Here is a 17874-nt window from a genome sequence, read left to right on the forward strand (position 1 = left end):
ATGACCAGATGGGTTAGAGGGGGCTCAATTTAACCGTTAATGCTATTTGTTTACCAGGGGAGAACAGGCCATACTGTTCCTTCGAGACACACACACACACACACACACCTCCTGTTCTCACACTAATGCAAACCAGCGCAACATCAGCAACCTCTTGATCTAATTTATGGCCAGCTGTGTTGTATTAAAGTAGATGTTTTAAGTGCCTTGTTATCACGAACTAAAGTGATAACAATATTCTAGGTTGGTGGTCTTGCTTGGAGTTCATCAGAGTTTTTTTTTAAGCCTGTGCTTGCCACGGTGAGGTCAAAGTTGTACAGGGTTGAATTATTAATGAACGTTTCCTTGGTCTGATTAAATAAAGATGGCTACACTAATTTGATCACATTGGTGGAATAGAGGAGTGATGTGTCAGCAGCAGCAGATTTAGTAGAATGGATTTTATGATGACATCATGAGCTGACCTCTATCAAACTGAATGTTCTTTCAGCTCATTATGAACTCAATGGCAGCATAGTTTTATATTATTTGTATGCTCACTTTTCACATTCAAAAATAATAGAGTGTAATATTAATCATTTTTCCTTTAGTTTCCTCCTGCTTATGCAAACTGTGAAATCTGGCGTAATCGTCAAATGAACTGTGGATAAAAATCTGGTTTAAAAAAAACATGCATTGCAAGGTTTTAGAAATGAACTATTTCCATACATGCCAGTTTCATATGATTTTGAAAACTTTTGTACCAGTTTCAAAATATTGTTTGTTTCTAAAAATGTTACGTGGTCTAACCATCAAGTAAAAAGTGATTAAAAAATGTGTTTAGATCTTAATCATTAATATATCAAAATATAAAATATATTTTTCAATGGAAATAAAATTGACAATATTGTGAATTCTTAATTCATAAATAACACATTTCACCTCAAAAAAAGGTTTTATGACTTATGAGACTTATTTGCGCAATCATAAGGTTCTGCATGGGTGCTTTCTATGATATCATATCCTGGATTTCTTTTCAAGAATGTAATTATTTTTCGTCTTAATGCTTTTTCTTCAATATGCTATAAGGACACGTGTCTCACCGTGACATTTTTTGCATTATGCTGCTAAAAAAAGATTTTAAAAAAATTAACACAAATTAACACCATAAAAGAGGTGTATAGAACACATTGTATATGTAAATGGTATGTTTAATGTATTTATTATAAATTAATAGGGCAATGCAGATATTATAAATACATATATAGTAAAAGCATCTGTTCAAAACAGTCATTGTAGGAAATGGAACATTTGTGTGCAACAAAGAAAGTAATTTAATAAGTTGTTTATGACTCGTATTTGTTTGTTTGTATTCAGGATCAGGATTCTGGCGGGGCCACTCCGCTCCATCTCGCTGCTCGGTTCGGGAAAGTGGAAGCTGTCCACTGGCTGTTATCTCATGGGGATGGAGCAGAAGTAGAAACAAACTGTGGTGCTCTTCCTGCCCACTATGCTGCAGCAAAGGGTGACCTCACCTGTTTGAAGCTGATGATCGGTCAAGCTCCAGGGTACAGTGTTACAACTCAGACACTTACTAATGAACAAGATAAATCTCATGTGGCAGAGGTGGATGAATAGAATCATGTGACAAATTGTTCTGGGTCACTAATCTTGTGGGTCACACGTCTTGAGTTATTTGATTACAATGAGTGTATTTTTAAAAACAGATCCAATTACTTTTTGTAAGCACAGCTTAACATTTATCTGAAGCAGATAGACATTTTTGTTTAGTATGGTGATGTGTTATCTATTGATGTATTGACTGCACAGAGCCATCTACACGTTTCAAAGCACAGCCACTTACTGTATAATTGGAACAGCATGTGCCAAAAAAGCTGCTCAGTAATGTTTTCAACAGCTACCTATTATATTTTTTTTTATATGATTATGGCCTGCTTTCACAGACAGGGCTTAGATTAAGCCAGGATTAGGCATTAGTTTAATTAAGACATTTAAATAGCTTTTATACATGTTAAAACCGCTCAAATATGCATTTTTGTCTGGGACTAGGCTTAAAGGGATAGTTCACACAAAAATAAAAATTCTGTCATTAATTATTCACCCTCATGTTGTTCCATATAAGTAGACTTTCGTCGTTCATCTTCAGACCACAAATGAAGATTTTTTTTTTATGAAATATGTCCATTGACAGCTATGCAACTACCACTTTGACTCTTTAACAGTTCATAAACAGATCGTAAAACTAATCCATATGAATTGAGCGGTTTAGTCCAAATTTTCTGAAGATACACAATCACTTAATATTGTGAACAGATTGAATTTAGGCTTTTATTCACATCAGTGAACATAAACAGAAGCTCAACTGAACCTGCTTGACTTACGAGAACAAACCTCTTGCGGAAGCTCAAACGTGCAGCGTAACACTCAAGAATGAATCTCATTGGCTCTTGCTGATTCTCAAAGGTGCTTCGTAACACACAAAATTTAACCTCATTGGTTATTGAAGAAATTTAAACGTTCTGCTTCTGCGTAAGACGAGAATGAACCTCATTGGTTCTCGCATGTCAAGCTAACATGCCTGAGCTTCCATTTAACACAACTGATGTGTGAGTTGATTAATTATATGTGAATAAAAGCCTAAATTCAATCTGTTCATCATATAAAGTGATCGAATATCTTCAGAATATTTGGACTAAACCACTCAATTCATTTGGAAATATAAATAATAAAAAAAATAAGATTATTAGAAGAAACAAGGATTATTAGAGTATGTTTTCCAAGAATACACCATTTCCATTTTGGTAACATTTTATAAAAATTATACAGTAATAAAGTATTTACAAATAATTCGCGAACTATTCATTCATAGTCAATTAATTAGGGTGACCAGATTTCTCATGGTGGAATACGGGACGGGATTGACAGGCACATTGTTAAAATACATTGGTTAGGATTAGGGGATACAATTTGTACAATATAAAAATCAATACTTCTATGGAAAGTCCTTATAATACATAGAAACCATATTTGTTTGTTTGTGTGTGTTTTATTTATGTATCATTCATTTATTTGCAAGGAAGGACAGTGCATGTTAACATAACATCTCAAAAATATGCCAGAGTTAGCTAAAGGTTTTCATCTGTAGTCCTAGGCCCGATGTACAGTAGGCAGGCACCCTGGACATAAGTAAGAGGTAAAACAAGTTGATTATCACAAAATACAATGAACAGTGCATTTGCTGCCGTAGCAGGAATAAGACACCAAAACAAACATGCAACAAGTAGTTCTTGTGCTACAGAGCTTCAATCAGATACAGTACAGTATCTGATTGAATACAGTACAATACAAAATCACCATTAAAGGACACAGCCAATAACAATATTCAGTTATAATACAAAGCTTCAAAGGCAGAGTAAGCATTAAAATGCAGCAGTATCAAATTAGATAAGAAGAAGAACATGCAAGATGACTCAAGAAAGCGCTGATGGAAGTCCAGTGCTGGCATGTTTGAATTAAAGTTAAGTTTGGAAATACTAAAAACCGAAATACTTAAATTCTGTGACTATTTTAAGTTTTTCACCATGATATTACAATGTCTGGATTTGCTGTGGAGTTGGTAGTTTTAGTAAAAAAACATACCAACTATCTTTTTGACATTTAAAGGGATACTCCACTTTTAAGTTAAACAGTTGAGTTTTGACTGGAAGTCAATTGGACCAGAAACTGTCTGGTTACTGATATTCTTCTAAATATCAGAAAATCGGCTGAATGGGTTCGAAAATGGTAAAATTCAACTGTTTAACTCTCAGGGAGTTGTAAAATGAGCCTATTTCCAATTCCAAAAAAAGTGGAGAATCTCTTTCATTGAAGGCTACACTGGTTTAGTGATTCACTGATCTTTACCATAGTGTTTGTTAGTTTAGTTGCCACTGCTGTTTTTGATGGCCCATGTATGTATAGAACTGTGTCGTCTGCATACATTTGAATATTTACTTCTGGGCACACACATGGTAGGTCATTAATACAGGGTTTCCGCTGAGTCATAAAACATCCTAAATTTAACAATAATAAAATATGATGCAATTACATTAAATAGGCTACTACATAAACCAATTAAGTATAAAACAATAGTGGATTTAACATACATTTTTAAAAGGTATATTTTTTATGTAACCTTCTCCCTCTACACACTTTGATCAATTCAAGAATAATTCATGCAATTGTATATTGTGAATTTGAAAGAATTAAAAGTGCAGTTTCTTGTCTCTCCTCTTTGTATTAATCAAGTGGTTGAGGTTGAGATTTAGCAATTAGTAATATGTAGACCAATACTTTCTAGAGATAGTAGCCTGATTATTACATTAATCTAACTACACCGTTGAAGATGTCAGTTAATAATTCATAACTATTTTAGAGTAACTTACTGTTATAATATAGTAAACTTACTGTTATTCAACCTAAAGTAGGCTACTATTACTTTGATAAAATTTTACCTAAGTAAAAGTAAAAATACCAGTCTAAAAATCCACTCAAGTAAAAAGTAGTTAATTTAAAACATGAGTAAAAGTTGCTGAGTAACTTGTGGGGGTGGGGTGGGGGACTCCCCCATGTGGGGAGAGTTGAGAAACATCTCAGAAAATATCACGGTTTATGGTATTAAACAATTATTAAATATATAAACTGCATTCTTAAATTACGGTTATTATTATCATCAGTTAAAATGACAGTTAAATAAATTAAACATTTGTTCAATAAAACATATCAACTAACTTCAATAATTGATTATGAATAAGATTAACATCTTATTTTTTTATCATTAATAACTTATTAAATTATGTTTGAAAAATAAGTGAGTTCTATTAAATGTTTTTTATTCCAATTTTTTTAATGATTTAATAGAAATATATTATCAAAAACGGTGGTAATCAAATAAAAGTTTAGCAAACGTTTTAAATCCTTTTATTTTTTGGCAAAGTGCTACAAAACAGATTTAGTCAATTAAACCATGGACAAACAATATATATTCCTTAAAGAATGTGTAAATACATTTTAGTATTATTGTTGGTGTTTAACAGCACTTCCTCTTTAAAAAAGGGGAGGAGACCGCAAGAAACTCTGAGTTTACTGAAGAAAACCTGCTCCTGACCAGGTTAGGTTCACGGAGTAAGTTACCATGGTAACTGACTCTGAGTATAAGTTACCTCTCTTTCAGAAATGGGCTTGACTTACTCTGCTGTCTCAGGTTTAACTTACCTCCCTTTCTGAAACGGAAAACCCAGAGTTTCCCTCATTTCAGGGTTAACATACTCAGAGTTTTCACTTAACCTCCTTTCTGAAACAGGCCCCTGATTAAGGCTTTTATTTATCTTCCAGAGGCACTGGAAAACACAAGGCTGTGCTCTGATGACAAAACAGAACAAAGTGTGTGTGCGCTTAATGTATTTGTAAATATTTTAAAGAACACTGAATATTAATGTCCAATAAAGGTTGGTTTAAAGGAGTAAGCACTCAATTGCTGACATTTTCACACCTTTACCAAGACCTAATCTAAAGTGAGAACTATTTATGGTTAGCAAGTTGTTAATAAAGCATCATCTAACTCTTTAGTTATTTGAGCTTAAACAATAACACTTTGTTAATTACAGTGACAATGAATGAAGATCTCACCATTTTGTACATAATATATTAACTACAGTTTATAAACTATTAATTAACTATAAACTTATAGTTTATAAGTGATTTATTTATGCTTTGTTCCTGTATAATTATTATAGTGTTACCTCAGTTGGTACTTCAAATTTTCCCATTTAATTCAACGTGTTTATTGCTATTTCTTTGTAATTAATTGTAATTAATTTACTAGTGATTTCTGAGTGAAAATTGTTTCTACACATTTTTTTTAGTGTGGAGACTAAAATATTCATATCAATTCTTGTGAAAATTATAATTCTTATTATTCCATCTTGTGGTGACCAAAACTAGCTTTTGACTAAACTTCAGGACATCAAAAACAACAACAGTAAAGAAGCATATCATGTTATTCATCCATGTGTTTGGATATCTGATAACACATGCTTTGCCCAGGTGGTGAAATGGGAAGTAAACATGAAAGTGTGGCACGCCCTGATCTACTCATCAGAAAAAAGTCACACATAATGCACCCCTTACAACGAAGATACTTGAATGTGCTTCCTTATTCTCATTTAGGAAGACTAGTGCAAAATGGCCAGCGGCTAGAGCGGCTAAAGCCAATGTGACTTCCGTGGTTGTATCAGGGCAGACTGGAGACTCCTGACTCATGGGCTGGAGTGGGTTCTGGAGAGTACTCATGGGCTGGAGCGGGCTCTGGAGCAGACTCGTGGGCTAGAGTGGTTTCTGGAGAATACTCATGGGCTGGAGCGGGCTTTGGAGCAGACTCATGGACTAGAGTAGTGGATTCTGGAGTAGTGGATTCTGGGACTCATGAGCTGAAGCAGGCTCTGGAGCAGACTCATGGACTAGAGTGGGTTCTGGAGAGTACTCATGAGCTGGAGCAGGCTCGGGAGCAGACTCATGGGCTAGAGTGGGTTCTGGAGAGTACTCATGGGCTGGAGAGGGCTCTGGAGCAGACTCGTGAGCTAGAGTGGGTTCTGGAGAGTACTCATGGACTGGAGCGGGCTCTAGAACAGACTCATGGGCTAGAGTGGGTTCTGGAGAGTACTCATGGGCTGGAGCGGGCTCTGGAGCAGACTCATGGGCTACAGTGGGTTCTGGAGAGTACTCATGGGCTGGAGCAGGCTCTGGAGCAGACTCATGGACTAGGGTAGTGGGTTCTGGAGAGTACTCATGAGCTGGAGCAGGCTCGGGAGCAGACTCATGGGCTAGAGTGGGTTCTGGAGAGTACTCATGGGCTGGAGCGGGCTCTGGAGCAGACTCGTGGGCTAGAGTGGATTCTTAAGAGTACTCATGGGCTGGAGCGGCCTCTGGAGCAGACTCATGGGCTAGAGTGTGTTCTGGAGAGTACTCATGGTCTGGAGCGGGCTCTGGAGAAGACTCATGGACTAGGGTAGTGGGTTCTGGAGAGTAAATATGAGCTGGAGCAGGCTCGGGAACAGACTCATGGGCTAGAGTGGGTTCTGGAGAGTACTCATGGACTGGAGCGGGCTCTGGAGAGTACACATGGGCTGGAGAGGGCTCTGGAGCAGACTCGTGGGCTAGAGTGGGTTCTGGAGAGTACTCATGGTCTGGAGCGGGCTATGGAGCAGACTCATGGACTAGGGTAGTGGGTTCTGGAGAGTACTCATGAGCTGGAGCAGGCTCGGAAGCAGACTCATGGGCTAGAGTGGGTTCTGGAGAGTACTCATGGACTGGAGCGGGCTCTGGAGCAGACTCATGGGCTAGAGTGGGCTCTGGAGAGTACTCATGGGCTGGAGAGGGCTCTGGAGCAGACTCGTGGGCTAGAGTGGGTTCTGGAGAGTACTCATGGTCTGGAGCGGGCTATGGAGCAGACTCATGGACTAGGGTAGTGGGTTCTGGAGAGTACTCATGAGCTGGAGCAGGCTCGGAAGCAGACTCATGGGCTAGAGTGGGTTCTGGAGAGTACTCATGGACTGGAGCGGGCTCTGGAGCAGACTCATGGGCTAGAGTGAGTTCTGGAGATTACTCATGGGCTAGAGTGAGTTCTGGAGAGTACTCATGGGCTGAAGCGGGCTCTGGAGCAGACTCATGGACTAGGGTAGTGGGTTCTGGAGAGTACTCATGAGCTGGAGCAGGCTCGAGAGCAGACTCATGGGCTAGAGTGGGTTCTGGAGAGTACTCATGGGCTGGAGCGGGCTCTGGAGCAGACTCATGGACTAGACTAGTGGGTTCTGGGGAGTACTCATGAGCTGGAGCGGGCTCTGGAGTAGACTCATGGACTAGAGTGGGTTCTGGAGAGTACTCATGAGCTGGAGCAGGCTCGAGAGCAGACTATATGGGCTAGAGTGGGTTCTGGAGAGTACTCATGGGCTGGAGCGGGCTCTGGAGCAGACTCATGGACTAGACTAGTTGGTTCTGTTGAGTACTCATGAGCTGGAGCGGGCTCTGGAGCAGACTCATGGGCTAGAGTGGGTTCTGGAGAGTACTCATGGTCTGAAACGGGCTCTGGAGCAGACTCATGGACTAGGGTAGTGGGTTCTGGAGAGTACTCATGGGCTGGAGCAGGCTCGGGAGCAGACTCATGGGCTAGAGTGGGTTCTGGAGAGTACTCATGGACTAGAGCGGGCTCTGGAGTAGACTCATGGGCTAGAGTGAGTTCTGGAGAGTACTCATGGGCTAGAGTGAGTTCTGGAGAGTACTCATGGGCTGAAGCGGGCTCTGGAGCAGACTCATGGACTAGGGTAGTGGGTTCTGGAGAGTACTCATGAGCTGGAGCAGGCTCGGGAGCAGACTCATGGGCTAGAGTGGGTTCTGGAGAGTACTCATGGACTGGAGCGGGCTCTGGAGCAGACTCATGGGCTAGAGTGAGTTCTGGAGAGTACTCATGGGCTAGAGTGAGTTCTGGAGAGTACTCATGGGCTGAAGCGGGCTCTGGAGCAGACTCATGGACTAGGTTAGTGGGTTCTGGAGAGTACTCATGAGCTGGAGCAGGCTCGGGAGCAGACTCATGGGCTAGAGTGGGTTCTGGAGAGTTCTCATGGGCTAGAGTGAGTTCTAGAGAGTACTCATGGGTTGAAGCGGGCTCTGGAGCAGACTCATGGACTAGGGTGAGTTCTGGAGAGTACTCATGGGTTGAAGCGGGCTCTGGAGCAGACTCATGGACTAGGGTAGTGGGTTCTGGAGAGTACTCATGAGCTGGAGCAGGCTCTGGAGCAGACTCATGGATTAGAGTAGTGGGTTCTGGGGAGTACTCATGAGCTGGAGCGGGCTCTGGAGCAGACTCATGGACTAGAGTGGGTTCTGGAGAGTACTCATGGCCTGGAGCGGGCTTTGGAGCAGACTTATGGGCTAGAGTGGGTTCTGGAGAGTACTCATGGACTGGAGCGGGCTCTGGAGCAGAATCATGGGCTAGAGTGGGTTCTGGAGAGTACTCATGGGCTTGAGCAGGCTCTGGAGCAGACTCATGGACTAGAGTGGATTCTGGAGAGTACTCATGGGCTGGAGCGGGCTCTAGAGTGGACTCATGGGCTGAAGAGCAGTGTGTGGCCACACAAAATGGCCATCACCGTTACTGGGAGTGTAACTGCAAGTGGGACCACCTCTGGCACACCCAAACTTGGTACCACCGCAGAGATTCTAGCTGCTCGCACCTACGTAAGTGGTGTGTCCTCCAAACTGGAAACCAGTCTGAAATGTCTATGTGTGGCGAGCAGCACGAGGCCAAGGGCCGTGGGAGAACGACGCCTTGATAGCTTAATTAGGTAGATAGATAACATTAATGTGGCGTCCATGATGGTAATCCACAATCGTAATCCAAAAAAAAAACAACAAAAAAAAAACAGGCAATTAGTCCAAGCAATAACAGAGTCCAGGGCAGAGACAAAACTGAGAAATCCAAGGGAACAGGCAGGAAATCGCAATGCAGTACAGACACATACAAGACTTAGCAATGAATGCCTGAATTGACCAGGCTTATGGTTCTTTCGAAATTTGTATTTACAAGGTGGGGAGTCGTGTTTATGACTGCAGGTGCGTTCAAGTCACTTTTGTCAGAGTAAGATGGTGGTGTATTTTCTCGTAATTAATTGCACAAAAATACAGCAAAGTTCTTAACTCATGTGTGAGTTTCACTCATGTGAAACTCATGTGTAAAAAATGTGTGAGTGACAGTGAACAAGAGGGGTGTGCCCTCTGGTGGGTAAACAGGGCACTCTGGTGATCGTGACAGTGATATAGTCAGGACGAAATAGAGCCATGTTTGTGGATAGGATTTGGTAAGTTTAATATGCAGCCCGGGGAATGCATATATTAGCCTCAAGAGTTAGAAAATCCCACATGAGTGCCAGAGAGCTGGTGTATAATGGATGCACCTTATCCATCATGTCTGGATGTACAATACTGGAAGTGAACTGTTTTAGCTGCTGCTCACTGTTACTGAACCCAAAGACAGTCCTGAGCCCTTCACACCTCGAGAGATCGGCATTATGTTAGAGCTTTTGGAATTAGGCGAAGCAACTACCAAATAGATGTGAATTTACATGCTTGGTGAATAGTACAACATTTATAAAACATTTATTTATTTATTTTTTAAATCAAGTTCCAAATTGCCATAGCCAGTCAGTTGCTCCTGAAAGATGTGTATTTTCCGAAGGCCATAGGGGTTTCTGCTGGTGAAGCTTCTTCTGGTTTTTTTTTTTTTTTTTTTTGTTACTTGTATTCTGTAAGGCCCCATTACATTGATCAAAAGTGACAGTACAACTTTTATAATATTACAAAAAATTATATATAAAATAAATGCAGCCTTAGTGAGTATTAGAGACTTTCTTTCAAAAACAATATTTGCTAAAACCTGCTATTCTAAAAAAACTTAGAAACCTCCTGAGGGAACCTATGGTGAATTAGCCTTCTGTGTTGGCCTACAAATTGATGTCGTGACTGAACAGCTCTATTGAACTTTGCATTAACTTTACATTAAAGTGATTAATATCCAGATTATAATTGGTTTAACAGTTGTGGACATTCTGGCTGAAAAAGGTCTTCCTTTGCTCTGTTTACCCTTATAAAATAGTTGATTTACCAGACCTTATATATCGAGATTTCTTTAGCACATGTTTGAATCATGATTAAATCCAATGAGTGAATCTCAAGTCGTTGGTCACACGTCAAGATGACCAGTGACACAACGGTTGATTGAAGGAGGAATGCATGTCATCCGTAAAGGCACAGGAATACCAATAGCAGAGAGAGATTTCACTTCACTTCAGATTTTTTAGTGTGAGATTCATAACAGGTCTCAAAAACCCACTTAAAATATCAAATTATGCTTTGAATAAACATTTAAATGGATCTTTTTTTCAGGTCTGTTAATCGACAGACTAATATGGGTGCCACACCGCTGTATCTGGCATGTCAGGAGGGACATCTGCATGTTGTGGAGTATCTTGTGAGAGACTGTGGAGCTGACTTTCATCTAAGAGCCCAAGATGGCATGACGCCATTGCATGCTGCAGCTCACATGGGCCACCATGCACTGGTCGTATGGCTGGTGGGTTATACATTTACCTACAGGCATTTACGCTTTGGTAACATGTTGTAGTAGAGGTCTACTACAGGTTTACAAGTGCATAAAACTTGTTTGGTCTATTGCAGGCGTCCTTCACAGACATCAACCTGTCTACCCAAGATAATGAAGGGGCGACCGTTTTACACTTTGCTGCCAGTGGGGGGCATCATTGCATCTTGGAGACATTGTTACAAATGGGATCAAAGGTCAAAAAGGATTACTGGGGTGGCACTCCTCTACATGATGCAGCAGAGAATGGGGAAATAGAGGTGGGTTTAAAGTAGGATGCGAGTCTGTTGTGTGGTGTCTAAAATAGAATTTATGTTAATTATGCATTCTAAATCTTAACTACAGTTATAACTTTGCTCTGTATAAATAATTTTTAATAATTAAAGGATTAATTATAATATTTTTTCAGTGCTGTCGAATCCTACTGAGTCACCGGATCAGCCCAAAGGAAAGAGACATAGATGGATTCACGGCTGCTAATCTGGCTGAATACAATGGCCACTTTGAGTGTGCCAGATACCTTCGCTCTGTGGAGAGAAATGTAAGGATTATTTTTTCTTCTTTTCATCAAAAAGGTTTAGGGATTGTTCTTACAAATGTCTTTCTGAATCAGCCTGATGCACGCATGAGACACAGGTATGGTATTATTTGAAATTTCATGCTGCTCATGTCTTGATTGTGGAAATACAGAAAAAGGTGACTTAGCATAAAACAAATCATATATATATATATATATATATATATATATATACACTCATCTAAAGGATTATTAGGAAGACCTGTTCAATTTCTCATTAATGCAATTATCTAATCAACCATTCCCAAGGCAGTTGCTTCAATGCATTTAGGGGTGTGGTCTTGGTCAAGACAATCTCCTGAATTCCAAACTGAATGTCAGAATGGGAAAGAAAGGTTATTTAAGCAATTTTGAGCGTGGGATGGTGTTGGTGTTGGACGGCCCAGTCTGAGTATTTCACAATCTGCTCAGTTACTTGGATTTTCACACACAACCATTTCTAGGGTTTACAAAGAATGGTGTGAAAAGGGAAAAACATCCAGTATGTGGCAGTCCTGTGGGCGAAAATGCCTTGTTGATGCTAAAGGTCAGAGGAGAATGGGCCGACTGATTCATGCAGATAGAAGAGCAACTTTGACTAAAATAACCACTCGTTACAACCGAGGTATACATCAAAGCATTTGTGAAGGCACAACATACACAACCTTTGAGGCGGATGGGCTACAACACCAGAAGACCCCACCGAATACCACTCATCTCCACTACAAATAGGAAAAAGAGGCTACAATTTGCAAGAGCTCACCAAAATTGGACAGTTGAAGACTGGAAAAATGTTACCTGGTATGATAAGTCTCGATTTCTGTTGAGACATTCAGATGGTAGAGTCAGAATTTGGCGTAAACAGAATGAGAACATGGATCCATCATGGTGGTGGTGTAATGGTGTGGGGGATGTTTTATTGGCACACTTTAAGCCCCTTAGTGCCAATTGGGCATCATTTATATGCCACAGCCTAGCTGAGCATTGTTTCTGACCATACCCGGCGCTATGGGCGGGCCTTAGGGGGCCGGGCCCGCCTACCGAGCGCCTGTGCCCCCCTCTCCATGCAATTTGCAATTAATAAATTTTAAAAAGAAATTTATTTTAAAAATAAAAATAATGTATTGAATAACTCATGCGGAGATTCCACTCCCAAAAACGTCGACTTCAGCTGTATTAAGAACATGAGTGGGCCAGTTATTTTTATTACTCTTCTTAAGTTGCACCAGCCCTGACACAATGCTACATCATAAAACAGATATGTACAATAACATTACGATATCCTTTAATCGATTTAAATAGTTATTGATTTAGGTTTATGTGGTCGTTCAATTACGCCTTTATATTTGTATTAAACGTGAATGTAAATAATGGTCCAGGTGTAGACCTTTTGCCAAGCGTGCCAGAGATTCTGGGTTCTAATCCGTTCTAATAACATTTTTTTTCCATCAAAACTGATTATGTTTATCATTATCAGTGGTTGTATATCAGGCACAGACAAAACATCTTCAGAACATTTTGTGTTTTAACTTCACCGTAATGAATAGAGTCTCTCCACAACGGATTGCGCGTCCGAGTGAAGACTGTGCGCAAGCCAGAAAAAAAAAAACACATTAGCCTATCCGCGCCAGCGGCAACGAGCATTAATTTGAACAGTTGATTTTAAAAACACATTTCAGCGCTAGATCGTCTCTTATTTAAAAAACAAACGAAACGAATGCTCTGCTAGTTAACTGAAGATGTTTTGTTTATTTGTATTGGTACATTCGTGCCGGAATGTTTCAAAAGTGGTGGGTACAATATCGACGGTGGGGACATATCCCACCCGCAAATTACGCCTGGTACTTGAAATCGGCGTAATAGTTGGTTTTTGTCCTATAGAAAAATGTATTGGATGTCATAATTAGGCCCCCCCTACAATATTAAATGCCCGTCCATTGGTTTGTTTCTGCAGCCGGCTCTGTTTCTGACAATGTCCATTACTTTATGGCCACCATGTACCCATCCTCTGATGACTACTTCCAGCAGGATAATGCACCATGTCACAAAGCTCGAATAATTTCAAATTGGTTTCTTGAACATGACAATGAGTTCACTGTACTAAAATGGCCCCCACAGTCGCCAGATCTCAACCCAATAGAGCATCTTTGGGATATTGTGGAACGGGAGCTTCGTGTCCTGGATGTGCATCCCACAAATCTCCATCAACTGTAAGATGCTATCCTATTAATATGGGCCAACATTTCTAAAGAATGCTCTCAGCACCTTGTTGAATCAATGCCACGTAGAATTAAGGCAGTTCTGAAGGTGAAAGGGGGTCAAACACAGTGTTAGTATGGTGTTCCTAATAATCCTTTAGGTGACTGTGTGTGTGTGTGTATATATGTACTGTATGTGTATGTATGTATGTGTATATATATATATATATATATATAGAGTTTGTTTTGCCACTGTTGAACTTAATGTCATTTTGAACAGTGCTTTTTGAAGTTAAAGTCAGAATAATGTTGTAACGTTCGAGGTCCAACTAAGATGATCAATAAACAAAAGGTTCAAACCAAAAGTATTTATTTAGTAAAACAAGCTCAGGTAATCCACATTAAATAAGACAACGTAACAGCGTGTAACATACGACTGCAACTATCGAAAGGAAATAAGAAACTTAAATACACAATGATTCACACAAAGACTAACATGATTGTTCAATGACTGTCCATGGCACCTAAAGGCTGGTGGGAACACAGGAAAAAGTTAACGGAAAGTCCAATATGAAAATGAAAACAAAGGCAAAATGCCTTTCAACAACTATTGTTGTACAATAGTTCTACAACTATTAGAATTGACCTGAAAGATAATTTGTGGTCAAATGCAGGAGATTGTTAAAGGAATAGTTCACTCAAAAATTGCAACTATCTCATAATTTACTCACCCTCATGCCATCCTAAGCATATTTGACTTTCTTCTGTCAGTGGAACAAAGAGTTATATTAAATAATATACTGGGTCTTCCCAGCTTTGTAATGGCATTGAATAGTGCCAGAGTTTTTGAAGCTCCAAAAAATGCATCCATCCGTCATAACAGTGTTAGCAATGTTTTTTTTATAAGAAAATAATCATATTTATAACCTTATAAACTATAATCACTGGCTAAGCTTAGGTGAGAATAGACACCTCTCATGAAAACCATGTAACTCTCTCATGAACAAGCGTAAGGCCTTTGGCGGAAGCTAGTGATTATAGTTTATAATGTTTTAAATATGGATATTAAGCTTTGTTTCACCTTTCGCTTAAATTAACTATTCCTTTAACCCTCTGATTTATTAATTATCAAATAAATATTTATTTTCAAATGACATTTTTTAGTCTTTTACATATCTGTCACCCTGCATTAATGGTGTAATTTAAGTCAATGGCAATTTGTAGATAATATTAAAAACAATATGAGCATTTAAACCATTAACCTACATTTATTATTAAAAAAATGGATGTGAATGAATGTAATATTTCAACGTCATTACTGTGGATGATTTGTCATAGTATAAAAATCCATGAATAAATGCACAATGAAATTGTAACTTTGATCCTATTCTACAGAAACGTTTTTACCTCACTTCATTTGTTAGAACAAAAGGTATATGTACTGTACATATTGCAGATGTAATGCATCGGATGGTTAAATATCTTTCATGAAGTGTCAATAGACAAACTCAGAAAGCAAAAGCAACATTTTTTCAAATTAATTCCTTGCCTTGAAGGATCTGAAATCAGATTTCATGATCGATTTGTTTAAACTGACATGTCTGTGAAAATCAGGCCAGTAACTTTTGAGGTGTCATGTAGCACCCACTTTCTAAGAAGAGGCTTTTGTGTGCGGTGTACCTTAATGGCCTTTCAGCCTTCTTGTTTCTTGAGGTAAATAAGATACTGCTCAATTTAAGTCATACATTTTTCAAGGGTGAACATGGTAGTGCTCATGAGACGGGCACAACGACCGAACCGTATAGGAAAATAAATTAATTCCACATTTAGAGCACAAAGTTGATGGATCAGTCTATGGGGTATTCTGCTGTTCTGGTGATTTACAGTACTGTATCTCACAACTATGCGTTCTTTCTTTTCTGGTTTGAAGATGTCCATCTGCGTTAATAGGCGGTAGAAATAGCAGCTGTTTTTGCTGTTCCCATTCAAGTTTTTGTCTTGGATTTCCTCCAACATACCTTGCTTAGCTGATAAAGCACGTTTAACGAGCTAATACTGAATGTTTGAGCTAAAATCCATATGAACAATTTTAGAGGAACTGAATATTAATTTTTGTTAAGTAAACATGTTGTATAGGCCATACATTTCTTTTATTTAAACCTTATGTTGGTTACTCAGCTGTTGAATTGTAAGAAAATTACTGACACATTTATGACAATGCAAGCTGATTTTTTTATGGAAGATTTGTTAGTTGAACCTAGTTTTCCAAGTTTCCAACCATAAGGCAAGTTCTTGATACACCGTAAATGTCAATGTTTCAAATGAATTGTACTCTAAGTTTGAAAAAACAAAGCCAGATCTAGGACTTGAAGCCGTGTAATTCAATCAACCAATTAAAGCTAATAAAGAATTCAATCAAGTTTCATTAGTTTTAAGGTACCGCATCTGTGATTCCACAGAATTAATGACATGGTTTCCAATAACCTTACTCACACTCTTCCATAGATCTAATGCAGACATATAAGCTCCTTGTCATCATGGGCATGAATAAATCAGCAATTCATTGCTCCTATATCGATGTGAGGCTCAGGGTGCCACTAGACTTCAAAAATTAAGTCGACCTGTCCCAACAATAGAGATCTAATTAGCGAAGGGAAGCAGTTGAAGCATCAGATGCTGCCGTTCGCAGTCTCTCTATGTACTGGGGGCGTATCAGTTACCTTCTCACCAGCAGCCTAGCTCAGGTAGAGGGCCGGGGGCTGAGCCGGTTATGGGATCCACAGGGTTTGGTTTCAGGGTTTTTACCATTCTAATGCTTGGAAACAGATACTTGATCTATCAAATCAGTTGGAGAACAGGATGTTTGTTGGCTTCAAATGTGCATCTGATTGAAAACTACCATTACCACTACCATTGAAAAGCTAAGAAAAAAAGGGCACCTATTATGCTACTTTTTACTAGATGAAAAATAAGTCATGATGTCCCCAGAGTGTGTAAGAAGTTTTAGCTCAAAATACCCCACTTTTGGGGGTGAGCAAAAAGTGTTGTTTTTGTGTGTGTCCCTTTAAATGAAAATGAGCTGCTGCTCAAAAAAAGGGTGAAGCCTAGTGTTGCCAGACGCACGGTAATTATTGTATCTTTTCGGATAGTTTTGACTTCTATGATGTTCTATCAATAGGGATGGGTATGATTAATCGACGATCGATTATTGATCATTAAGAATTTCGTCGATCATGTTAATTTGTTATCGATTATCATTAAACTAATGCTGCTGCGTTACGTAGTGTGAGTGGAAAGTGAACGTGTTCCCCGGGCTGGTGATGTTAGCGCGGAGGTACCTGTGCATCCCGGCAACGTCAGTCCCCTCAACAGAGCGGTGTTTTCAGCGGCTGGACTGAAGCATTTGTTTACACTCGACGCGTCTGCACGAGTGTGAAGGTGCGAGCGAAAAAAATTAGTATAAATATAAACACCTCATCCGTTTGGGGAGGTGCGCGCGCAGTCTGCATAGACTCGCACTGAAGAGCGAGGCGAAAGTGTAAACAAGGCTTGACGGTCACCATGCAGGTTACGGTCGCGTCTGACCCCAGATCATGTCATCAACATGCTTATCTTTCTCAACAAAAGTCAGTAGACTGGAGCAGAAGTTGTATGCGAGTTATTTTTTATGAAGCTTTAAGTAGCCTAGCCTAATTGATTGTCAGGTAGGCTAATCTCTCTCGCCCTTTCTCGACTCCGTGCCTTGATTGAGTTACATTTTGACAACCTGTCAGATCTAAATGTTATTGTGTTTTTGGTTAAGTTATTTTTATTATTACTTATTATTTTGGAACAAACGAGGGTCTCACGAGGGCCAACTCGCAGCTGCAGGTTCGGTTGCGTTAAAACACCGCCGCGCATATCTTCAAATTTAGCCTAACCAAACGCCCAGT

The 17874-nt window shown here is 39.6% G+C and overlaps 1 protein-coding gene across 1 annotated transcript in view; it reads left to right on the forward strand.

Annotated features, from left to right (window-relative positions):
- The window catches only part of espnla (espin like a), a 34015-nt gene that overhangs the window by 2228 nt on the left and 13913 nt on the right, over window positions 1–17874 (forward strand). Inside the window, exons 2-5 of the mRNA XM_039691608.2 lie at window positions 1357–1547; window positions 10975–11161; window positions 11266–11448; window positions 11598–11729. Coding sequence (XP_039547542.2) covers window positions 1357–1547; window positions 10975–11161; window positions 11266–11448; window positions 11598–11729 — 693 coding nt within the window. The remainder of the gene's footprint in view (window positions 1–1356; window positions 1548–10974; window positions 11162–11265; window positions 11449–11597; window positions 11730–17874) is intronic.

The sequence above is a fragment of the Pimephales promelas genome, chromosome 8 (genome assembly GCF_988280905.1).
Source record: "Pimephales promelas chromosome 8, fPimPro1.hap1.1, whole genome shotgun sequence".
Taxonomy (NCBI): Eukaryota; Metazoa; Chordata; class Actinopteri; order Cypriniformes; family Leuciscidae; genus Pimephales; species Pimephales promelas.